Raw genomic sequence first — 24,832 nt, 5'->3', positions numbered from 1 at the left:
TGTAGTGATACTGCCTCAGAAACCCAAGGAGGGGTCGCAAAGAGTTGGATCCGACTTGATGACAGTGAGTTTGGCTTTAGTGGTTGGTGTGTAAACTTGAATAACAATTGTAGTAACTTGTCTTCCTTTAGGTGTACAGCTATTATCCTATCATGGACAGTATTGTACTTCAGGACAGATCTGGAAATGTTCTTTTAGACGATGTGTATGACACCATTCTTTTTCACATTGTCATTCCCAGCATAGTAGACCACATGATTGTCTGACTCAGAATGGCCAATACAGGTCCATTTCAGCTCACTAATGCCTAAGATATCAATCTTTATGCATTTCATTTCATTTTTGATGCCTTACAATTTTCCTAGATTAATACTTCTTACATTCCATGATATATGATGTTTGCAGCTGTTTCTTCTCATTTTGAGTCATGTCACATCAGCAAGGGAAGGTCCTAGAAGGTTTATACTCCATCCACATAATTACAGTCAACTCTACTTTGAGACAGCAGCTCTTTCCCATATTTTGAGTGTCTTCCAACCTGAAGGGCTCATTGTATCAGACAGTGTTTCATTGCTACCCATAAAGTTTTCACTGATGAGTTTTTTCCGAAGTAGATCACCAGGAGTTCCTTCCTAATCTAGCTTAGTCTGGAAGTTCCACTGAAACCTGTCTACCATGGGCGGCCCTGCTGATATTTGACCACCAGTGGCACAGCTTCTCCCAGTATGGCAACATGCAAGCTACCACAGTATGACAAACTGACAGACAAGTAATGGGAAATGGGTATTATTTATGCCTGTTTCATGGTTGAGAAAACTGAGGCACAAAGGGACATCACAGAACTGATTAGTTGTGGAACCAGGATTGTATATCTGAACCCAAAGCCTAAGTCCCTTCTATTCACAACCAAAAATAAGAGAATGATATGTCAGAAGACTTTACAAAGAAAACCTTTATATTGCCAGCTACCTAGGTCCTTGAGGAGTCCTTAGGTGGTACAAAGAGTTAACATGTTCATTTACTAACCAAAAGGTTAGATGTTCAAATCCACCCAGGGGCACTACAGAAGAAGACCCAGTAATCTGCTTCTGAAAAATAAACGATTGAAAACCCTATGGAGCACAGCCGGCTCTGAAACACATCGGGTCACTGTGAGTCAGAATCGACTCCATTGCAACTGGTGTTTAGGGCCTTGAAGGAATATTCCAGAAAAAATTGCAAATCAGGAGACTCTCTTCTCTGTTCCCACTTCAGCCTGGCAGAGGCTGGTCTGCATTTATTATTTTTCGCATTTCCCCTAGCTCTGATTTTTATATCCTAGATTCAGCTAACTGAGCCCATTTATCATCACCCTTACAATTTAACTTGGCTTGCCCCAACCACTGCTTGGAAGGGCTCCTGCCCCAGTTAAAAATTTAGTAAGCGCTGGGGCTAACATATTTGCATATCCTCACTTCTTGGCCTGACTACCCCTAGCTTGGCCCCCAACTTCCAAGAACCCCAGATGTAGCCCCCTCACCCAGGCCTGGTCCCTGTCCCCCATCCACTCCCCCCTTCCTCCCACCTCACCCCTCCCCGCCAAGCATACTGTGCCTCTTCCAGTCCTGGCTTCCAGCTCTGGTTTTGCTTACTGCCCAGCCAAGCAAAACGTATCGTAATTAAGCATGAAGAATTGTGAGTACTACTGGTCCAAACCAAAGCAATTTGGAAGGCTTGGAATAGAGAAGAAATTTAGTCCATTTCATTCCTAGGTACTTCTGTTATTCCCAGGATAGGGTGGGAAGAGGTCTGAATAAATCCCTCTGGCCTAGGGATCATGTGGCCAGGTTTCCTTCTGAGATGGGAGCACTGTGAGTTCAAATTCACTTCTAAGTCGCTTGGCTTCAGCACCATGGGGGAGACCCCACTAGAGCCAGTGCCTCTGCAGTCAACATTCATTGATAACTAACTAGTCAGAATGTTCCTTAGATGTGAGAATGGCCACACTTTGTCTCTCGTACTTTTGTCATGTTATCAGGAGGGACCAGTCCCTGGAGAAGGATATCACGCTCGATAAAGTAGAAGGTCGGCAAAAATGGGAAAGAGCCTCAACGAGATGGGTTCACACAGTGGCTGCAGGGACGGCCTCAAGCGCGGCAACAGTTGTAAGGATGGCACAGGACCTGGCAGTATTTTGTCCTGTTGTATAAAAACTTGTCAAAAACAAGTTTCAGAGTCTCTTCTGACACCTGTTTTACTCTTTCTTTCTTTTTAATGACCTTTTGCTGTCTTCATGTGTGTGTCCTTGATGTTATCCCACAGCTCTCTGGCCTTCTGTTATTTGTGTTCAGTGCATCACATCTATGATGTCTATGAATCACGCTATGATTCAAAACCAACTCGATGGCACCTAACAACAACAGCAACAAACTATTCTCAAGTCTCTACTGGCAGCCCACTTATTCCAAGCAATATGTATAAAATCTTTATATAAAAAATGATAACCTAGTGCAGTAATGGGGAGCTCTGGTAGCATAGTGGCTAAGACACTTGCCTGCTAACCAGATGGCTGGCGGTTCAAACCCACCAGCCACTCCTCGGAAGAAAGGTTGGGCAATCCTACTTCCGTAGTGATACTGCCTCGGAAACCCAAGGAGGGGTCGCTATGAGTCAGGGCTGACTTGACGGCACATAACAACAACAACAACAGTGCAGTAATGATAACAGCAGTTTGCATTATCTCGTTTAATCCTCATGCCAACCCTGTGAGGTCAGCATCTTCACTCCTATTTTATAGGTGGAGAAACAGGGTCAAGAGGGGTAATGGCTTGCCCCAAATCACAAAGCCAGGATGTAGCAGAACCAGGATTTTAACTACATCCTCACACTCAGATCTCATCCTCCCCATGGGCCGCCGAATCTTACTGGTTACCCCACCCAGATCCCTCCCTGTGTATTGTTGGCTCTTTTGAGCAGGTTGCACTGAATGACATCTGATCTTAGCATTGCTTTGGGAAAAATAGACCTTGAGTCACTGCCTCTTGGGTTTCTCCCAGGCATGCAGAGGGGCCACGGGTAAACCACAAAGAATACTTCTGCCCTTGCTCTCAATCCGAGGTTGCCCACCGACAACTGAAGAGCTAGCAAAAGTGAACTGAAAGCTCCTAATGATCTGTGAACAAATTAATCCTACTTTCTGTTAATTAACAATATGATAAAACCAGCATTTCATAAGTAAGTCGTCGCTTAACACATGTTTTGGCAATTATATACTTAGTGGTTTGGATTCAGAATGCTAATAGAATAAAATTTTAATGAAGATACAATGCTATGAAATATTTATTGAGAAGCACTCAGGTGTCACCATGGTTAACATGTTGGAGGAAGGGGTCTCAGTTTGAAGGGTGAACCTCCCAAAATGCCTTCTAAGTACTCTGTGCTTCTGAGCTGGGAATCCAGGAGACCCCAAAAGTGACTAGTTCTGGGCTCCTATAATTGTTTCATCCAAAAGCCCTTCCTTTTTTTTTTTTTTAAGAGTTTGTTTTACATACAATATTATGCATACATTTAGTTTCACTCCCCCTTTTACCATGCCCATCCCTAACCCAGTCTCCTCCCCGCCCTGACCAGTAACCCTCCCTCTGTGCCTCTCATAGTAATGCACTCCTCTTTGTCCTGTATTACCTCCATGTGAATGTTGCCCCTCTGGTGCCCTGTGGTCTATTGCTCTCAAGGATGTATTACCATAGAGTATGTGGGTGCGTCTTCCTGGGTTGAGTGGTCTGCGTGTACATCTTGTTAACTATTGAGAGCCAGCCCCTGGGGGTGAGTTTTATTCCAGGCGCAGAATGTATTCAGGGCCATAGTATTAGCAGTCTCATCAGACTCCATCCGACCAGTAATTCTGGTCATTATTGAGTTTTTGGATTTTGTTCCACATTTTCCCTCCCACTCTATCCAGGATCTCCAGATTTGATCCTTTCCTGAGTGGTTGGCATTGGTAGCCAGGTACCATCTAGGTCTGGTCTCAAGGGCCATCATGTCCTAGCAAAAGCCCTTCCTTGCTGACAGTTTCTGACTATGGTTTATCAATCAAGTACCTATTGTTGTTGTTGTTGTTGTTATGTGCCACCGAGTCGGACCCGACACATAGCGACCCCTCCTTGGGTTGCTGAGGCAGTATCACTTCGGAAATAGATTGCCCAGCCTTCCTTCCAAGGAGTGGCTGGTGGGTTTGAACCATCAGCCTTCTGGTTAGCGGTCAAGTGCCTTAGGCACTGTGCTACCAGAGCTCCAATCAAGTACCTACTCCACCCTAAAACAAAAAATAAGCTCTTGCTGTCGAACCTGGAACTGGACACACCCCAGGGAATCACCTTGCAGCCAAACAGGCCTATCAAGTGAACAGTAACACTCGTGAGGAACAGACTCCTCAGAATAATCAACCACAGAGACCAAAAGGGCAGCATTTGCCCAAAAACAAAGCCCGAAAGGCAGGAAGGAGTAGGAAGGAAGGATGAATGGAAACGAGGAACCCAGGGAGGAGGTTGAAGAGTGCTGTTGCATTGAGGGAATTGTAACTGTTATAAAACAAAATGTGTATAAATTGTTGGATGGAAAACTAACTTTGCTCTGTAAACTTTCACCCAAACCACAATTAAAAAAAAAAAAAAAACCTCATTGCTGTCAAATAGATTCTGTCCCATGACAACCCTACCCTGGCTTGTAGCTGACTGTGACTAAGGGATGATCGCAAAACTAAGAATTTATGACATATGGCCCCACCTTCTCTCTCTAGAGCAAAGGTCTCAAGAATTTTTAATTTTGCAAAACAAAAAATAGCATGCACCTCCCCAATATAGCTATTTGATTTCAATTATATACATTTAGTACTAAATAGAAGGTCAGCAAAAATGAGGAAAACCCTCGATGAGATGGGTTGGCACAATAGCAACAACAATGAGCTCAAACATATCAAAGATCATGGAGATGGTGCAGAATCAGGCATCGTTTCATTCTGTTATACACAAGGTCTCCATGAGTCCGCCCCCTTCATGTCAACTAGCAGTGACACTGCTGTGTTAATGTATCATGGATGTTACAAGACCTACGTAACAGTAACATAGCAGGAAAAGAGACACTTGAAATAAATAGTGTTTAGAATTATAATTATTAATAGTTTAATGTTTTTTGTGAGAGCCATATGATTGAATATGCTTTTCTTTTAGACTCTTGATTTAACACTTTGTGTTACATCTCTAAATACTGGATTCTAAGTTTAGTTTATTTTGATACCTGGTTTTAAAGCCTGTCGTAACTGAAAAATACACCTCCCAAAGATACACAGATCCCTATGGAAGAAGCTCATTCGTTGTGCTGACTAAATCATGATACTAATTTTTCAATCCCATCCTCCAATTATGCAAAGGATTTTGTTGAAATTCAGCTTGTAAATTTCCATCTTCCCTGATGTCAATCAGTTTTTCATGCAAACTAATCAAGTGTTGCATTTTTATATTTTTAACAAATAGGTTCAAAATCTCTGAAATGTTCATTTACAGGTTTTTGAAAGCAAGTTTTACAGTTCTGTTTCTGGGTTTTAAAAGTACACAGATACAAGAGCTTTTGTAGATGACCCAGTTACATGCTCAAAGCAACAAAATCGCATATACTAGAAATATTTTCCAATCATTTGTTTTCAAGTGCTTTCTCTACAACACGAGATTCTTTTGAAAAGCAGTTTCTTTCTTGCTCACTTGACTGCTTCTTATCCCATCTGATCAGGTTGGGGATGTGCCTGGGTTTTACTAAGAGTAAACAGGGGGTCAACTCACCATTTTCTTGTTGGTGGCAAGTGCTACTACTGTCTCTAATCAAGGAGTCCCAGGGTGGCAGAAGCTGTTAAGCACTTGATTACTAACCAAGAGGTTGGTGGTTCAAACCCAACTAGACCTCTTCGGAAGCAAGGCCTGGTGATCTTTTCTCCCAGAAGGTCACAGACTTGAAAACCCTTTGGAACACAGTTCTATTCTGCCACACACGGGTTTGCTGTGAATAGGAATTGACTTGACAGCAACTGGTTTGGTTTATCTCCAATCCATGTTTTCTTTGCAGTTACCTGTTTTATGAGTATTAGTTGATGAAAAACTGGATCACATGATCCGTTCATTCATTTATTGGTCATACATAAAAGCTAGGAGGTGGTATGCTGGCAGCAGGTAAGTGGAGGTGCCACTCTGGCCCCATCCTTATCCTCAGATTTTCTCTTTTCCTTCATCCATATATAAGATACCATCTAAGATATGCTTCTCTCTGACAGATGGGTGTGGGAAGGTACCGGGATCATTTGATCCATATGTTTAAATATTAATGGAGCTTAAATTATTTTTAGATGAAAAATAAAAAAATTATACCTTTTCCCTTTCCCCAGTGTTTCCTACCCACCCCTAACTGCACATCTGAATCACCTAAGAGATTTTTAAAAAATACAAATGTTGGAGTGCTACCCCAAACCTAAAGCAGAATGCTGAGGCTGGGGCCTGAGCATCTGTATTTTTTTAAGCTCCCCAAGTGATTCTCATATGCATTGCTGGTTAAGAAATACTGATCCAGAACAGTAATTCTTAAACTTTAATTTGCGTAGAAATCTTGAGGATCTTGTCAAAATGTAGATTCTGATTCAGTGGTCTGGGGTGGGGCCTGGGGCTCCACATTTCCATCAGGTTCCCCAGGGGATGCTGCTGCTGCTGGTTTGTGGGCCACTTTGAGGGGTCGGCCTGCTCCTCCTTCTCTCTCCCCACCCCAGGCCGCTTGGCTGTGGGAGCCAGGGAGCAGCCCTCTGCCTGCACCCGGCAGACTTTAGCTGCCCTGATCAGGCTGCCTGCACTGCTGATCTCCACTTCTCAGAGAGATCTGGCCTCCAGATGTTAAGCACAGTTCAGCATGTGGAAAATACAACAAAATTGGGCAGACCCCACCCCGTGATGAATAAGTCTGTGTGTCTCGTGCAAAGCACTTCGCAGAGGAACCGCGGTTGGCAGCCACCTGCCCACAAACTGCTGGAAGGGGAGCTGGCAGTGCCACCAGCTGACCGGGCTCACAGAGATGCTGCCGGCAGAAATGACCCTCTGCACAGGGCACGGAGGGGTGATGGGCACAGCAGGCACTCAGCCACAGTCCTGTCAGTTGGGACTCTGCTGAAACCATATCTCATAATAAATGTCATATAATTTGTGGCAGTGCTGAAAACCTGCCTCCAAATAGCAGTTTTTCTTGATGAAGGAGGAGATTTGGAACCTTATCTGAGCCCTGTTCCCAGACTTGTTAGAGGAGACTTGGAGCCATCTTGAGATAACTGCTGGGGAGGCTGTGTGAGACCTTTTGGGGGTCTTCTGTCTATACTAAGGAGCTGTGGTGGTGTCGTGGGTGATGCACTTGGCTGCTAACCCGAAGGTTTGCAGTTCAAACCCATTAGCTACCCCACTGGAGGAAGATGAGGCAATCTACTTCTGAAAGGATTTACAGCCTTAGAAACCCAGTAGGGGTCACTATGGGTCAGAATCAACCTCATGGCAGTGCGTTTGTTTGTTTGTTTGTTTATACTAGGGGTGTAGGACTGCTGCCCACCCATCCTTGTCCCTCCCCACCTTCTCTTCTTTGTTTCCTTTCTGTCCCCTTTATGCATCCTCTTCAGAGGATACTAGCACATTTCAAGGAGAGCTCCTCGCATTTCCATCAGCAGCCTCTAGTGGGCGCTGCAAGGATGTTGGTGAGATGCCCATCCAGACTGTGAGAGAGCTGCTTGTGGCCACATTCTGCTTAACTCCTGGGGGGCCTGACAAATCTTGCAGACAGTGCAAAGTGATTTTTCTTAACTAAAAGGGTGCACAGTAGGATCTCTTTTGGGGAACAAGATTGCTTCAGAATTGACTATGTGACTCGTGACTCCTTTTTACCTCTCTCTCCTGAATCTCTCCCCCCATTGTGATTGCTGATAAAGCACCAAAGGAATTCTTGGAAGTGAGGCTTGGGCCAGAGGACAAAAGTATTTCCAGGAGATAGAAGTTGGGATGAGGGAGAAGCCATAAAAAGACCTGATTTGAGAGGGTAGTGAACCCCTCACAGATACAACGTATTTTTTAATCAATCCTCCTGGCTGGTTAAAAAAAAAAAAAAAAAAAAAAAAGCCATGGAGTTGATCCTGACTCATGGTGATGTCTTGTGCGTCAGAAGGGAACTGCGCTCTGTAAGGTTTCCAATGGCTGATGGTTTAGAAGTAGGTTGCTAGGCCTGTCTTCTGAGTAGACTCGAGACTCTGGGTGGACTTGAACATCCACCCTTTTGGTTAGCAACTAAGTATGTTAACTGTGCACCACTCAAGACAGCCCTGTCTGGGGAGGCACAGTTTACTATTTATGTCTCTCAGAGGAGGATACTGAGGGTTAGAGTGGTTGAATATTCTGCTTACACTCACAGACGATTATTGCTAGAGCCAGGATTTGAACCTAAACATACCTAGCTCCAAAGTCCAAGCCCTTTTCCACCTCACCTTAAACCAAACCAAAACCAAACTCAATGCCATCAAGTCAGATCTGACTCATACCAAACCCCTCTTTGGGTTTCCGAGGCAGTGTTGTTGTTGCTGTTGTTATGTCCCGTCGAGTCATCTTTGACTCATACCGACCCCTCCTTGGGTTTCCGAAGCAGTATCACTATGGGAATAGATTGCCCAACCTTCCTTCCAAGGAGTGGCTAGTGGGTTTGAACCGCCAGCCTTCTGCTTAGCAGTCAAATGTGGGTACTGCACCACCAGACCTCACCTTAACAGGGCCATTAAGAAGGTTGGGCAATCCTACTTCTGTAGTGATACTGCCTCGGAAACCCAAGGAGGGGTCGCTAGGAGTCGGGGCCGACTCGACGGCAAATAACAACAACAACAACAACAACAAAACTCCCGCAGGCCTTCCGTGACGCTCAGTGCACGGGTGGGGCTGAGGGAGACTGCATATCAAACAAAAGGGACAGATTCAAAACCCACTCTTTGGGAGTAGACTGGGGGTACCCAGCCCAGATACCCCCGAAGAGCTTCTAGCTGGTGCCCCCCTGCACCTGAGCTCAGAAAGCCTCAGGCTTTAGAAGCCTTGAAGGACACACTCCTGCCCATGGAGCCTGCCGAGGCCGCCCAGGGCTCAGTGGTTTCCAGAGCAGAGGAGGAGGCGGTGCATCCTCATGCCCTTGCTCCAGCTGCGCAGCCGACCTCAGCCTCCTCCGCCCCGCTGGGCACCCGCTGCAGTCCTGGCACCTTCTGCTGGGGTCCTGATCCGAGCCAGTTGTCTAGCGATTTAATTTGGTGAATTTACCACTGCGTCCCAGAGTTTATATTGGCACTTAACAGCAGTAATATGTGTCTCTCTCGCCAAGAACTGACTATTTTCCTGACCAAGATGGAACACCACGCACAAAAAATAGGTTTGTGAACTAATCTGCTGCCCTGACAAGTGTCATTCACAGAATCACTGCTATAGAGCGCACTTGGAATTAAATGAGGTTGGGGCTTTCTGGCCTGGATCACAGGTGCTTTTTCCCTCTCAGTTAACAAGAGTCTGGGATGAGACACCATCTCCCCGCAGCCGCGGGCACCTGCACATCACACTATCAGTATTCACAGCAGATTCCTCTCTCAGAGAAATGGTTTGGGGATGGCTGGGTTTCTGTCTGCTTCTCTCTCCCTTCTCTCTCCCTTCTCTCTCTCTCTCTCTCACTTTTCCTCCCCTCCCTCCACCCTTCTTCCCTGGGTAGTTTCACCAAAGCCCCCTCCCTTCTGTCCTCACTTTTACATTGTGAGGCTCTCTGTACACTCATGTATTTTCATGGACTCAAGGAGGGGCCTCCATTGGTTAAAAAAAAAAAAAAAACCTCCCACTGCCTGAATGCCTGTTTGGAGGTTTAAAGTAGAAATTAATTGCTTTCATGTAAGGATTTGATTCCAGTAAAGCACTAATACCTTTGGGAGTGGAAGCAGCATCTATCTGTCCTTTACACTTTAGTATGAAGGAGTTTCTGATCCTTTCCTGAGCATGGGAAAGAAGCTTTGTCTTGCTCCTGGTCTCCCAGCTCTGTCTTTTATGAGGGCTGTCCCTAGTGCTGAGACAGTGCTCCATGGAAGGGCTATCAGATACTCCTTGCAAACTTCTTTAGTTCGCCCTTCACGTGAGGGAGTACCTGGAAATTCTCCTTCCTGCGAGCACTTGTAGCTGCTCTGTGTCTTTGTACTGTGGCAGAACATACTTAAAGCAAGCAAACTGAAGCCAGTTGCTGTTGACTCAGTTCTGATTCTCAGCAGCCCCGTGTGCGTCAGGACCACTCCAGAGGGTTTTCCTGGCTGGCACCTATGGAAACAGAACTCTAGGCCTTACTCCTGACACGCCTCTTGGGTGGATTCAAACCGCCAACCTGTCACTTAGTAGACGCATGCGCAACCATTTGTACCACCCAGGGACTCTTGGGGAAACATACACGACACCAAATCTGCCATCTTAATCATTGTTAAGTGTCTAATTCAGCAGCATTGGTCCCTAGACTCTTTTCCTAAATGATCTCTGCTTGGCTCCTACATTTGTAGTAGTGCGTTCCTCACCAGAACTTTCTGCCACAGGACCACACCAAGGCATACGGTTTACAGCCCACTTCGCTCACGCCTGTTGTTTGGTTTGTGGTGTCGAAAGCTGTAGAGTTGATTCGGACTCACGGTGACCCCGTGTTTTACAGAGTAGAGCTGTGCTCCATAGGGTCTCCAAGGCTGTGACCTTTGGACACAGATTGCCAGGCCTTCTCTTTCAAGGCACCTCTGGCTGGATTTGAACTTTCAGCTTTTCAGTTAGTCGTCAAGCACTTAACCGCCTGTGCCACCTGGGGACCCTTCTGATGTCACAGCCTCCATAAATGATCCTGAGGTTATGGTGCCCATATGAAAACGTTACTTGTAACGGAAGCCTTAATGAAACACTTGCTGGTTCGCAGTTGGTTTCTGACTTTTAGCGTGTTTATGCTCACATTTCAAGGTCGGGTACTGGCCAGAGCATCCTCAGGCTGAAAAAGAAAGAAAATCTTTCCAGTTGAGAAATTGGCTTCCCTCTGGCAAATGCCGCCAAAGTAGCTTAATATTAATTTAGGGAATTCAGTCTTGTGCTGTTACTCGGAACTAGATTGGAAATCTGATAGTGCCTTTTTTGTTATCTGATTTGCCCCCACACCTGAGATCACTTCCCTCCCCGTCCCCCACTCCCGTCCCCAACTCCCGTCCCCCCCTCCTTCCGTCCCCAAGTGTGGCTGAAGAGGCGCAGGTGTGAGCTGCCTCACGAAGTCCCTTTCCCCCTCCTGATTAAGTGGTGTGCGGGGATAGAGAGGCCCCTGTCGATTCACACCGATCTACGCCTAGGCTGTGCGAGAGCCACTTGTTAATTCCCCACAGCCCCAGCGCTCTCTCCAAGGCAGAAAGAAATATGACCAGGCAAGTTGAGAAAATAAATTAAACTAAGTGTCAACTTTTCTTGTTTCTCTTCTCATTATTAAGAGATGGAATGGGGCTCGTTTATCAAGCAGGGGGAGAAATTAATTGACACGGCTTTAATATCATGATGTCTGGCGTGTCTGGTCACATTCCTTCATTTTTTGGGAAAGGCATTTTATTATAGTTTACAGCAACCAGCTGCCAAAGTGCTGGTGTAAACGAGGAAGCAGGTGTAAGAATGTTCCCAGAGTGGAGGGGCTGGGGTGCCACCCTGGAGGGGACATGCCAGGGGGTCCCCCTCTAAAGGAGACAGCTCATTGGGTTGAGGGTAGAAAGGAGGAAGGCTGGTGGGGGGAGAGGGGGCCCATGCTCACAGCATATGTCCAAAGATCCCTTGTAGCCCTGGTGGCTTGTTTGTTGTCCCTGGGGGAGGCTCTGCCTTGGATCTGCTCCCTGGCCTGGAAGTCTTTGTTCTGCACAGCCCGGAGGTTGAGTGCTGGGTACAGACGGGGTCACTGTCCCTGCCCCTGCTCTTTGTTCTGAATAAGGTGAGGGAAGCACTGCCTCTCTGTTTATCCCTCCAGGCGGCTGACTCATTTGAGTTGGCTGCCAGAAGTCCCTAACATCAGGCTTGGTGACCCAGCTCCTTTGGCTGCAGCCTGGAAATGTTCAGAGAAGTCACCTACCCTGTGCCTAGTCCTAGGTTGGACTGGCTTAGGGGACATTGTAGTTGTGTTTCATTCTTTTCAAATTTATTTTGTTGTTGTTGAGAATATACACAGTGAAACATGCACCTTGGACAGTTCAGTGGCACAGATTACATTCTTAGAGTTATGCAACCCTTTTCATCCTTCTTCTCTGAGTAGTTCTTCCCCCATTAACAGAATCTGACCCCTAAGGTTCCTGTCTAATCTTACGAGTTGCTATTGTCAGTTGATCCCATGTAGATAGATCTTGAAAAAGCACACTTCTCAAGGCAGACTAGTTATGTTTTCTTATAAAAGTCACCTTTGTTTTGTGTCTGGAATAACTTAGCATCCCCTACTCGACTTTATTTTTAAGGACTGGGGTACATGGGGCAGCAGGGGAAGGAGGCATTGAACTGCAATGAATAGCCACATCTTTCCAACATTCCCTCTCTGCTCCTCTCCTGCTGGGCTGTTAGGACAACGGGTTCATTCCCACTTTGTAGATATTCATACAGGGTTGTAGAGGCAGGTTGTGTGGCAAGCTTAGAATGCAGGAGAGATGGAATTTGGAGTAGCCCACCTGCACAGGAAGAGTGAGTTGTGGTAGAAAGAACCCAAGCTCCACTTGGGCCTCAGTTCTTCGTCTGTAAAATGGGAACAGTCATTCATCACTCCTCTGCCATGAGGGAGGGAAAGCAAAAACTGGAGTCAAAGGTTAAAGAATGGGTGCCTGGTAAGTGTGGATCAGCTTATTCTTCAGTTGTTACTACTGGAGTGTGGATTGAGTAACTAACCACCTCTATGATGCCAGACATGAGATAGAACTGAAGGACTCCCACCCCTAGCTAGGTGGGAAATGGCATTCTTACCGTACTCAAGTCCACATTGTCATTTGAAACAATGCCTTGTTAACTGAAGCCTTCATGAAACAGTCAGTTAACTGTCAGATGTTCCTCGAGGCTGAATGAAACCAGACACAGTTGGGATTGTTGCCCTATCCCTTGCCCAACACCCCGTGCCTGAAAGTGCTTGGGAGACAAATGGCAACTCAGACTGGATTTCACTAATGTCAGGGAATCCTGCAGTGAGTGTCCTACAGTGGCCACCAGTAATCGGAAACGCGCTGCTTCATTGGAAATGCAGCTTGTTTTCTCTTAGAACAGATCGATCTTCTGAATTATTTTTTTCCATAGGGCAAATCCAGGGCATGTGAAGCCACCCCCATCTCTGGCCATTCCCCACGTCACTGCACATCTCTTCTGCTCCTCTTGCCAGATGGACCTGGGTGGGGCCTTAGACTGTCTCCATTCAGGCTTGTAGGAAAACCCTTCCGGCAGGTGAAACCAATTTGCCAAACCTACTGTAGCCCATGGGAGCTCTGGTAGCATAGTGCCTAAGGCATTTTGACTGCTAACCAGAAGGCTGGCAGTTCAAACCCACCAACCACTCCTCGGAAGGAAGATAGGGCAATCTACTTCCATAGTGATACTGCCTCGGAAACCCAAGAAGGGGTCACTATGATTCAGGTCCTACTCAACGGCACATAACAACAACAACTGTAGCCCATAGAAACCAAAAAGCTAGTTGCCTGTCGAGTTGATTCTAACTCATGACAACCCTGTGCGTATCAGAGCAGAACTGTGCTCCATAAGGCTTCCAGTGACTGATTTTTTGGAGATAGGTCACAGGACTTTCTTGCAAGGCACCTCTGCATAGACTCAAACCACCCACCTTTCAGTTAATAGCCAAGTGCATTAATCATTTGCACAGCCCAGGTGGCCCATAGAGGTGGCATAGTTTGGGGGTGGGAGACAGCCCAAGATGAAATGTCGACAACACACAGATAGACAGCTAACTAGGGTTGACTCTGTGATGAAGCAAGCACACCACACATGCTCCCTGGTCCAGGCTGGTCCCCTCTGGCCTGCTCTGAACCATGTGACATCCAAACCCATCTTTGAACACTTACTGATCCAAGGAAGTCCCTGATGATCTGTCTGCTCCAGAAAAGTAGGTAGGGTCATGATAGGAATTTGGAGTTATGATTCCTGGGTTCACCCCTGCTCTGCTTTTGGTGCCAAGTCCCTGTGGACAGGTCACTTACGTTGGCTGAGCAGTTGAGCTAAGTCAGGATTGTGGCACCTTCACTACCTTTCACAGGGTTGCCTCAGGGACCAGGTAGGACGATGGATGAGGAGGAAGCATTTGAAACCAGAAAGTGCTCTCCACGCCCAAACCCAAGGGATTAGTACTTCTGCTGGAAGCAGTTCACGGATATTGCTGCTTCCCCAATGCTGGGTTATTAGCAAGAGAGGGAGGTTGTGTGAGTTATAAATACACTTGCATACGCATACCTTAAATTCCTCATGGGATACTCAGAATAAATGTGGCAATCCGGGTTTTCTTCTCCCTCCTTTTTTGTCTCCTGTTAACCAAGTGTGTTAACGCGTGACTTACATTGATTTCCACTGAAGGTGCATCCGGCGCTATCCAGTTGCCCATTAGTGTTCATTGACCTATATGATAAGAGATGGAAATTATTTTTGAGGCTAGAAGGAGGCTGTTCCCATCTTCCTCTCCCTGACCTGGAAAAAAAAAAAATTCTCAGTAAGTTAACTGTCAGATGTGGCTGCTTTTGGAGCAGGTCATTTTAATTTTCAGGTATTTTGTTTTCAGATTTCTATTCTCTTCTGTGTGTGTGTGTATGTGTGTGTGTGTGTGTTTTATAGCCTGTATTACTCGAATGAATTTTCAGTTTTGTTCATTTGAATAAAAGAGAAAGAAAAGGTTTGACTGTTAAGCGCTTATCTCGTACATAGCGCTTCCTTGCTCGATTCCAATAATGATTTCATTCAGGAGAATGCTATAGGATTTCATTTGCAAACGTTCCTTGTCAACCACTAGCCTATGTATGGCCATTTTGAAATCCACTTTTGCTTGGGGTTAACCTTCCCAGCACCTTCTTTATCAGAGTTCTGCTGGCTCCCAGAGCCCCTTAGGAAGCATGGGGTACGGGTCAGGTAGGGGCTTTCATGAGAGCTCACGACAGGTGAGCAGGCTTTCATATGGGAACTAGTCTCTTACTGCCAAGTGTTGGCCTGTCGATGCCTCAGCTTTCCGTTCCTGGGGTCCCTTCATTCTGAGGTGGCCAGCAGGAGGGGGTTTAAACAGCTAAAGAGGAGTTCTCTGGCTCCAGGGTAGTACCTGAGGGCCAAGGGAGACCGGAGAAGCTGAGCAGGATGGTCCCAGTGATGTCCCAAAGGGCCCAGATGCAGTGCAAGCCCTTGTGGACTCACTGGGAATCAGAGACCTCCACCCTGGCAGGGACCTGAGCAGGACCATCCGTTTGTGCCAACTTTGGCTGCTGCTTTATTTTTTTATTGTGGTGAAATATAAGGAGCCTGGTGACACAGTGGTTGAGCACTTGGCTACTCCCTGAAAGGTTGGTGGTTCAAGCCTACCGGCAGCTTCAAGACAAAAAGACTTGGCGGTCAGCTCCTGTAAAGGTCACAGCCTTGAAAACTTTATGGGGCAGTTCTGCTCTGTCATGTGGCACTGCTGTGAATTAGAAACCAACCTGACAACACTCAATAAGAACAGAAGTTACATAACCCGCAATTTGCCATTTTACCCATTTTTAAGTGTACAGTTCATGGACATGAGTTACATTCACCGAGTTGTGCAGCCATCCGCACTGTCTGTTTCCTGGTCTTTTTCATTGCCCCAATCAGAAATGGTATATTCGTTAAGCAGTAGCTCTCTGACTCCCCTACTCTCAGCCCCTGGTAGCCACTAACCTACTTTCTGTCTCTGTGCATTTGGCTATTCTAGGTATTTTATGTCAGTGGGATCCTGTAATATTTGTCTTATTTGTGTTTGGTTTATCTCACTCAGCATAATGTCTTCAGGGTTTATCCATGTTGTGGCATGTATCAGAATGCCACTTATTTTTATGACTGAATAATATTCCCTTATATGTATATATCACATTTTGTGTATTCATCTGATGGACACTTGGGTTGTTTCCACCTTTTGGCTACTGTGAATAATGCTGCTCAAATACCTGTTTGAGTCCTTGCTTTCACACCTCTTGGGTGTGTACCTACGAGTGGAATCACGGGCCCATGTGGTAATTCTACATTTGACTTTTTGAGAAACTACCAAACTTTTCCACAGCGACTGCACCATGTTACCTCCCCATCAGCAATGCAGGAAGGTTCCAGTCTTGCCACATCCTTGCCAATATGTGTTATTTTCTGATAATGCCCATTCTGCCGTTGCAATTAACAGTTGCCAAGTCCCTTCTGACTCATGGCAACCCCCTGTGTGCAGAGCAGAACTGTTCCTTAGGGTTCTTGAGGACTGTGATCTTTCAGAGCCTCTGGGTGGGTTCAAACTGTCAACCTTTGGGCCAGTAATCGAGCACTTAACCATTTGTACTACCCAGGGACTCCAGCAACCAGTGGGTGTGAAGTACTACCTAGTTGTGGTTTGATTTGCATTTCCCTAGTTACTAATGATGTTGAGCATCTTTTCACATGTTTATTGGCCATTTGTGTATCTTCTTTGGAAAAATGTCTAGTCAAGTCCTTTGCCCATTTTCTGATTGGGATGTCTTTTTGTCTGCTACAGCGGCCCAGAGAGGTAAAGGGACTCTCTAGGACCACACAGCTCATTATTTGGCCCTTGCATTTTTGGTTGTTTTTTGTTTTTTGGTTTTTTTTTAATATATGACAAAAAAATTGCCATTTTAACCAACTTAAAGTATATAAGTCGGTGACATTAATTACATTTACTATGTTATGTTGTGCAACCATCACCACCATCTGTTTCCAAAAGATATTTCATTTAAGTGAGGTCATTTGGTTCTTGCTTTTGAGTGAGGCTAATTATGTGTGTGTCAGGAGCTCTGGTAGCATAGTGCCTAAAGGCACTTGACTGCTAACCAGAATGCTAGTCTTTCAAACCCACAAGCCACTCCTCGGAAGGAAGATGGGGCAATCTACTTCCGTAGAGATACTGCCTCAGAAACCCAAGGAGGGGTCGCTATGAGTCGGGTCCGACTCGACGGCACATAACAACTGCAATTATGTGTCAGGAGTTTTGGTGGCATAGTGGTTACAGCTTTCAGCTACTAACCATAAGGTTGGTGGTTTCAGCCCACTGGCAGCTCCATAGTAGGAAGATGAGGCAGTCTGCTTCTGTTGAGATTTACAGCCTTGGAAACTCTACAAGCAGTTCTAAGTCTGTCCTGTAGGGTCACTATGAGTCGGAATCAACTCAGAAGTAGTGAGGGTTTTCGTTAATTACGTGTATCGCTCACCTAGCTGCTGCACCTCAGTTATGACCTTCCTGACCTCCATTTCTGATTGTCTGTGGGGCTGTCTGTTGGGAAGAGGGAAGGAAACAATGAGCCCATCCAGCCCCCAGCCCTCCAACCTCACTTAGAACCTAGCGGTCCAGCAGACGGTTCAAGACTCTGACGCCACAAAGGACCTTTCCTGCCCACTCCCAAATTCTGACCTTGTTCTTGTCCTTCACGCCTCCCTTTATTTTGGGGTTGTTCACCACTGAATTCCTAAATCATAGGAAATGATAATGCACCTGTGAGATAAAAATGATTATACGTTGAGGAATAACACTTATTGATAATTAAGTGTTTCATTGCTTCTTTGCTTTCCTCAAATGGAATAAATAAATATTTTAGACATAATCAAGTTTGTTTTCTCAATTCAGACCAAACACACAGGGATGTGGAAGCTATATAGAGCTTTAAAATATTGCAAATGAGTCTTGACATCGCTGAATTGTTATGCATCCAGGATACATAGGCTTGAAATCCTGGCTATCTCCTTTAATCAGGAAAATCATTTTGGTGATACTCACATTTTGAGTCCCACGGGGTTGGGGAAGGGACCAGCAGGGAGGATATCAGATTCAGAATTTGAAATGATGTGGTGAGCCCTACCCCCACCCTCCCCGGTGCCACAGTCTGCATTTTAATTCCAGTCTCCCAGCTCGGTCCCTCCTCTTCCTTTTTCTGGATAGTGGCACAGAGTGGGAAATTGAGGCAGCAGTGAGTTCTAAACGTATCAGGCTTGGAGTTCAGACAGTGCTTCACGCAGTGGCCTAGGCAGGAGCTGGGTTGCCACAGAAAAGGAGCTTCCGTAAGAATGAACTGACTCCTTCATACCCACAGGGACTTGATTTACCCTGGTCTCTGTGCCAGGATCAAAGACATGTGCTTGGCAGCAAGGTGGCTTAAAATCGGTGGTCCTCTGTCCGGGGCAGTGTCACTGACTGGCACTTATTTCATGCTGTCATGATCACGGGTGAGTTTTGCTCATCCATCCATCCCCTGCTTTCTATCCAAAGCCACATGCTTGGCCATGGCAGCCCACATGGCTGGAGGTGGGAGTATGTGACCCACCCAAGTTCAGGTCAGAACCCATGACCTTGCCAGCTGGCAGTGGGTGCCTCTCGAAACTAGCTTTCCTGGCTTGTTTAGGGATTTGCATGTGGCCTGGATTTGGGTCCAGGCCAGAAGGGCGACCTTCAAAGACGGTAGCACAGAGTCTTCAAAGGCAGCTGGCCCCCAGGCGGGAAGTGAGGATGGAGAGGTGGGGTCTGCACAGGAAGTGACTCGCCCTGAGTAGGAACCTCCCACTTGTGCCTTTTAGGGACTGAATGACTTAAGGCGGGAGGTGTGGGGTTCACCTCCATGTCCTCCACAGCGCCTAGCACAGCACCATCTGCAGAGCCTGTAAATGCCAAGTGAAGGACTGAATCAGATGTCCATTCAGCCAGTCACTCAGCACCTACTGTGTGTTACCAGTTGCTGTCGAGATGACTCTGACTCTGGACAAGCCCATGTGTGTCAGAGTAGAACTCTGTTCTGTAGGGTTTTCAATCTTTTTTTTTTTTTTTTTTAAGTTGATTGCTAGGGCTTTCTTCCACGGCACCTCTGGTTGGACTCAGACTTCCAAGCTCTTGGTCAGCAGCTGAGCACATTAACCGTTTGGACCACCTGGGGACCCCTCCTCTGTGTCAGGCTCTATCTCCTCCTAAGAACACATAGTTCCTGAGGCCACAGGCCTGCTGGGTGCTCAGGTCTGGAGCCAGTGCTAGCACAATACTGCATCCTCTGCTGGCCGCCTGTGATCCCTTTGAAGGACTCTGCATCTTAATCCCTTCTTGTCAGGACTATTAGGAGCTGCATCAGGATCTGGGCCCTTATGGAAATGAAGAAGGGGACTGACCCCCTCTGTGTGCTCGAGGGGTCCCTGGCTGGATGAGTGGTTTAGCCTGATGGCTTTTAAGCCAGGCTAGGCTCCCAGAACATCTTTGGGAACTGAAACTCTTTGGAGGTAGAATGGGAGCAAACACACCGAAGCCTAAGGACAGATCGTCTGAGGACTGCCTCTGGATGTGGCTTTTGTCCAATTCTGCACATGATCAGTGGGACCAAGAGCCAAGAAGGTGACGCCCAGTCAGAGGGAACCGGTGTCCTTGCTGGAGATGACCCTGACAGCCCTGGTATCTTGCTCTGCGGGGCCCTAGTGTCGAGATATAGAAGCCTGCGGAGATGTTTGTATTGGGCCTCATTTCTCAGCAGGTCTGATGCCTGCTTTGGGCCACAGAGGAGACTTAGGACCCAGCTTTCACATGATGCTGGGGGAAGCTTGCCAACCTTGAGCCCCTGTAGCCTGACATTCCACCACTTGTGTTTATAGTGGTCTGGGCTGGGCTGTGGTATGTTATACAGTGGAACCTTGGCCTGGCATTGGGTGTATGGTAAGCATCCAGTAAATATCGTGGTTTCCATTTATGTGGTGCTCCTAAACCCAAACCAGATCAGCTGCCATTGAGTCAGTGCCAACTCATGGAAACCTCATGTGGGAAGAGTCAAACTGTGCTCCCTTTAGAATTGAACTGTGCTCACTTTAGAGTGGAACCATGCTCTGTAAGGTTTTCAGTGGCTGATTGCTTGGAAGTAGATTGCCAGCCCTTTCCTCTGAGGTTCCTCTGGGAGGACGCAGACTGCTAGCCTTTCAGTTAACAGCTGAACACGTTAACCATTTGCGCCACCCAGAGATACCTGGCCCTCTGTTTTACTGGATGGGTGAGAGCATTCTTTCTGGATGAATGCATTCTTTTCAGAGGAATCTAGACCCTGGGGATGGGTGTTCAGTATCTCGGCTCCCTAGGGTTCCTCAGACATGGCGGTATTAGAGTTGGAGATGTGAGGGCCACAAGTGATCTGAGAGAATCCTCTCCCCACCTCGGGTTGCTGAATCTGAACTAGACACAGAACCTTGAAAAAGAAGCACGTCTCTTTTACCCAGGAACTAAAATGCCAAAACGAGACTCACTGCTATCAACTTGATTCTGACTCATAGCGACCCCCATTGGGTTTCCAAGGGCTGTATCTTTACAGAAGCAGACTGCCTCACTCAGTCTTTCTTTTGCAGAACAGCAGGTGGGTTCGAACCACTGACCTTTTGGTTAGCAGCCAAATGCCTTAACCACTATACCACCAGAGCTCCTTTTACCCAGGAACAGGAAACACTAGCTATCACAGTACAGACATGGCCATTCTGATCCATTTGGTGTGCCCGGCTTTGTGCTTGTCCAGGTTCCCATCTTGGCAGAGGAGAGCCTTAGGAATCTAAGTGGACACTGTGACCACTTTAATTTTCAGATGCAAAACCTGAGGCTTAGAAAGGGGCAGGGATTCCCCAGGACTCCACATAAGTCAGGGGCTGCAACAGAACTTGAACCCAGGCCTCCCACATCCACGTCAGTGGGTCTGTAACCGTTCCTTGTGTTTCTCCTGTTGTTAGCACTGAAATTGTAACTGCGGTCCATCCGAGGGGTGGGGTGGAGGGGTCCTGCATTTGGATCCGTGTGGTAATCAGCAGGGCTTATTGAGTCGTGTCACAGATGGGGCAGCCTGCTGGAAACCCTGTTGGGGGTGGGAGAAGAAAGAAAGGGGCAGGAGGGTAGGAGAGGAACTCAGGATGCTGAGCAGTGGTTGTCTGCCAAAATTCTTCAGTACGCCTTGTCTAGCAAAGCCGGTCTCCAGCCGAGTAAATACAGTGGATAGCTGACGGGCTGACAGCAGGCATCAAACAGTCTTAAACTGCCCCAAATCCACAGCGCTTTTGAAGCAGCAGTAGAAAAAGGATGCCTGTGCAGAACAGAGGTCTGCAACTTTTAATAGTTTCTTCCAGGCCTCAGGATGTCCTGATGAGGTATTAGAGGAAGTAATTCAGGAAGAAAAGGACAAATAACCACCTCCGTCTGGAGGCTGACCCAGGGGCTGGCCGGGCCAGCACACAGAAAGGGCAGGCGTGGCCCCTGCAGTCATCCCAGCAGCCCCCATTAGCCCACCCGCCTGTCTCCGCTGAGGGTGCCGCAGGGCTCTGACCCTTGGAAATAACAGACAAGTAAATTTCTCATGAGCTTCGGGGCACATGTAAACCACACAGTGCCCGCTGCCTGTGGGTGAAATCATTAACTTTTTCTCGCCGTGGGAAGGGTGCTTGGTACAAATTAGAAACCATTGCCTGGACCTTGAGACCCTTCCCAGGCGTCTCCCCCACCTACCCCTAAATCAGAAGCCTGTCCGGACGGCAGGACATAAAAGAGAAACGCATGGGTGTGCCAGAACTGAACTCACCCCTCTTCTCTCTGTTCCCCCTCCCTTTCCCTTTAGGGTTTGGCTTTGTCACTTTTGAGAATGAAGATGTTGTGGAGAAAGTCTGTGAGATCCATTTCCATGAAATCAATAATAAAATGGTAAGTTGGTGGTGTTTGCGCTGAAATGTGATAGTCCCCGCCCCTCCACACACACACCTTTGCAGACACTTGGCACCACTGTCATCAAACTTGAAGATGGAGACTAGACTCTAAGGGTTTGGCCCCATGAACAGTAGCAGTTGTTAAGGACAAGTTGACAGACTTTTTCTTTAAAGGTAAATATTTTCAGTATTGCAGGCCATATAGCTGATGACAGCTTCTCAATTTAATACATATACCAAGGACATAAAGCTGTATTTATGGACTCAAGAATTTGAACTTCATATAATTTTCATATACCCACTGTTATCAAGTCGATTCCCACTCATAGCAACCCTATAGGAGAGAGTGGAACTGCCCCCATGGTTTTTCAAGGCTGTAGATCTCTGTGGAAGCAGACTGCCTCGGCTTTCTCCTGTGGAGCTTCTGGTGGGTTTGAACTGCCAGCCTTCGGTTAGCAACCTTCTCAACCACTTAAAAATGTAAAAACCATTCTTAACTCATGATTGTACAAAAACAGATGGGGGGTGGTGGTGCAGATTTGCCTGCAGGTCATACTTTGCTGACCCAGGGCTTGGGATATGCTTTTGCTGTTTGGCTCTTGAGGGGCACATCCTAGGTAGGAAATTTGTGACACCAAATTATTTCTCTTTGAGCCCTACTGGATAATTAACAGTCTTCCCTCACAATGAGGGTAGATAGTTTCTACCCTCATGATCTGCTGCTTCCTTCCCTTCCTCTGGCTCTTTAAAGTTTCTTTTCCTGCCCCCAGCAACCTCTAGAGAGTTGGAGGTTGAATTATTGGAAGTTTGGGAGCCTGGGAGGCGTCCTAGAGAAATGACCACCAGAGGGCGCCATATCATGTGTGGAACTTGCACGTGAATGCACTCCACCAAACACACTGCCATGGTGTTGGTTCTGCCTCAGACGCCTTCTAACTGAGTCAAAAAAACTCTCAAACCCACAGCTGTTGAGTCGATTAGACTCATAGCAACCCCTCCTTACGTTTCTGAGGCGGTATCTCTACAGAAGTAGATTGCCCAATCTTCCTTCCAAGGAGTGGCTAGTGGCTTGAACCACCAGCCTTCTGGTTAGCAGTCAAATGCCTTAGGCACTGCACCACCAGAGCTCCCTCTAATTGAGTACCAAAAACCACACTCACTGCTGTCGAGTCAGATCTGACTCATAGCGACCCTCCTTGGGTTTCCAAGGCAGTATCACTGTGGAAGTGATAGCCCAATCTTCCTTCCATCTAATCAAGTAGGGGATGACAAACCACTTCCTTGTTGGTTACAGAAAATGGGATCTCGGCAGATGTTTCTGGAACCATCAGCAGGTCCTATGGTGCCAAAACATTTTGGTTGGTCAGCAGGGCTTCCAGCCCCAAGAGAACAAAGGGAAATTTGTGTTTCAATGACAGCCCTAACTTTGATATCTTTTTCCTTTTGTTAAAACATTCCCTGCTTCTGAAACATGCATTCAGATATGCATTGTGTACTGGTCTGATATGTGTTCACCAACTTTAAATCTAATAATAGAGCTTTTAGTGTGGATAAGATCAAAGCAATCTGCTTAGTGTGTGGTGCTTCAGGCCTGATTCAATATTTGACTTGCTGATTTTTTCCCAGGGCACTAAAATAATGTTGTTCATATTGTTCCTCACCATCATATGCATCTGGAATGAAAATACCGTTTCTTTGCATACTGTATGTTGGAGATGTCAGCTCAGGCGTTAAAATGGCACAGAGGAGAGAAGTGTGTAGGAATCCCACAGGTCACCTCCTAGGCTCTTTCTGCCCCCAAATGTAGGTGCCTTCCAGTCGGTACTTGTCTCTTTGGGTAAGTTACTACTTGCTATTGTTTAAAACTAGAGAGACAAGGTGCTTAAAAGGAAGTCTGCCTCCAGTGCTCTGATGCCTTGTTTGTGCAAGCCAGAGCCCTGCTACTGGCAGACTCCAGGAAAGGCTGCCTGGGTGGCAGGGAGTGGAAGAGGCAGCATAGATGCTGGCAGACACGATTCCTGTCCTACAGGGACTTGATGGTTCATTAGGAAAGGCCCTGGTGCAAACTGGCAAGACACATGCTGTGTGCTGCCGCCAGCGCATACCTGTGGCCCTTCACTGATTTTTTTCACTCTTAATTCAATGCCTTTTCTTTTTAATTGAAGTGAAATTCACATAGTATAAAATAACCATTTAAAAGTGAAAAATTCAGTGGCACATTGTACAAGTACTACCTTTGTCTGGTTCCAAAATATTTTCATCACCTCAAACTAAAACCCCTTACCCAGTAAGTAATTATTCCCCTTTCCCCCCACACACCAGCTCTACACAGACACTAGTCTGTGTTCTGTCGCTATCAATTTGCCTAGTCTGGACATGTCATCTAAATGGATTCATACAGTATATGACATTTTGTGTCTGGTTTCTTTCATTTAGCAAAATGTTTTGAAGGCTCATCCATGTTATAGCATGTATCAGCACTACCATCTTATGTATATACCACTGTATGTATATATGCATGTATGTATATACCACAATTTGTTTCTCTCTTCATCCCTTGATAGATATTGGAGTTGTTTGCAACTTTTGGCTATTGTAAATAGTGCTGCTGTGAACATTTGTGGAGAAGTTTTTGTTTGAGTACCTGTGTTTCATTGTTTGGGGATATACCTGGGGAATCCCTGAGTGGTACAAACAGTTAACATGCTTAGCAACTAACTGAAAGGTTGAAGGTTCTGGTCTACCCAGAGTCACCTTGGAAGAAAGTGATCTCTGAAAAGTCAGCTATTAAAAACCCTATGGAGCACAGTCCTTCTCTGACACACATGGGGTCTCCGTGGCTGGAATGACTG

General features: G+C 46.4%; 1 protein-coding gene across 1 annotated transcript in view; it reads left to right on the top strand.

Annotated features, from left to right (window-relative positions):
• Positions 1 to 24,832, top strand: part of MSI2 (musashi RNA binding protein 2) — a 534,424-nt gene that overhangs the window by 418,448 nt on the left and 91,144 nt on the right. Inside the window, exon 8 of the mRNA XM_042782154.1 lies at positions 21,896 to 21,978. Coding sequence (XP_042638088.1) covers positions 21,896 to 21,978 — 83 coding nt within the window. The remainder of the gene's footprint in view (positions 1 to 21,895; positions 21,979 to 24,832) is intronic.

Source organism: Orycteropus afer, unplaced genomic scaffold (genome assembly GCF_000298275.1).
Source record: "Orycteropus afer afer isolate SDZICR_OR568_19922 unplaced genomic scaffold, OryAfe1.0 scaffold00249, whole genome shotgun sequence".
NCBI lineage: Eukaryota > Metazoa > Chordata > Mammalia > Tubulidentata > Orycteropodidae > Orycteropus > Orycteropus afer.
This window is presented reverse-complemented; position numbering and strand designations above follow the sequence as displayed.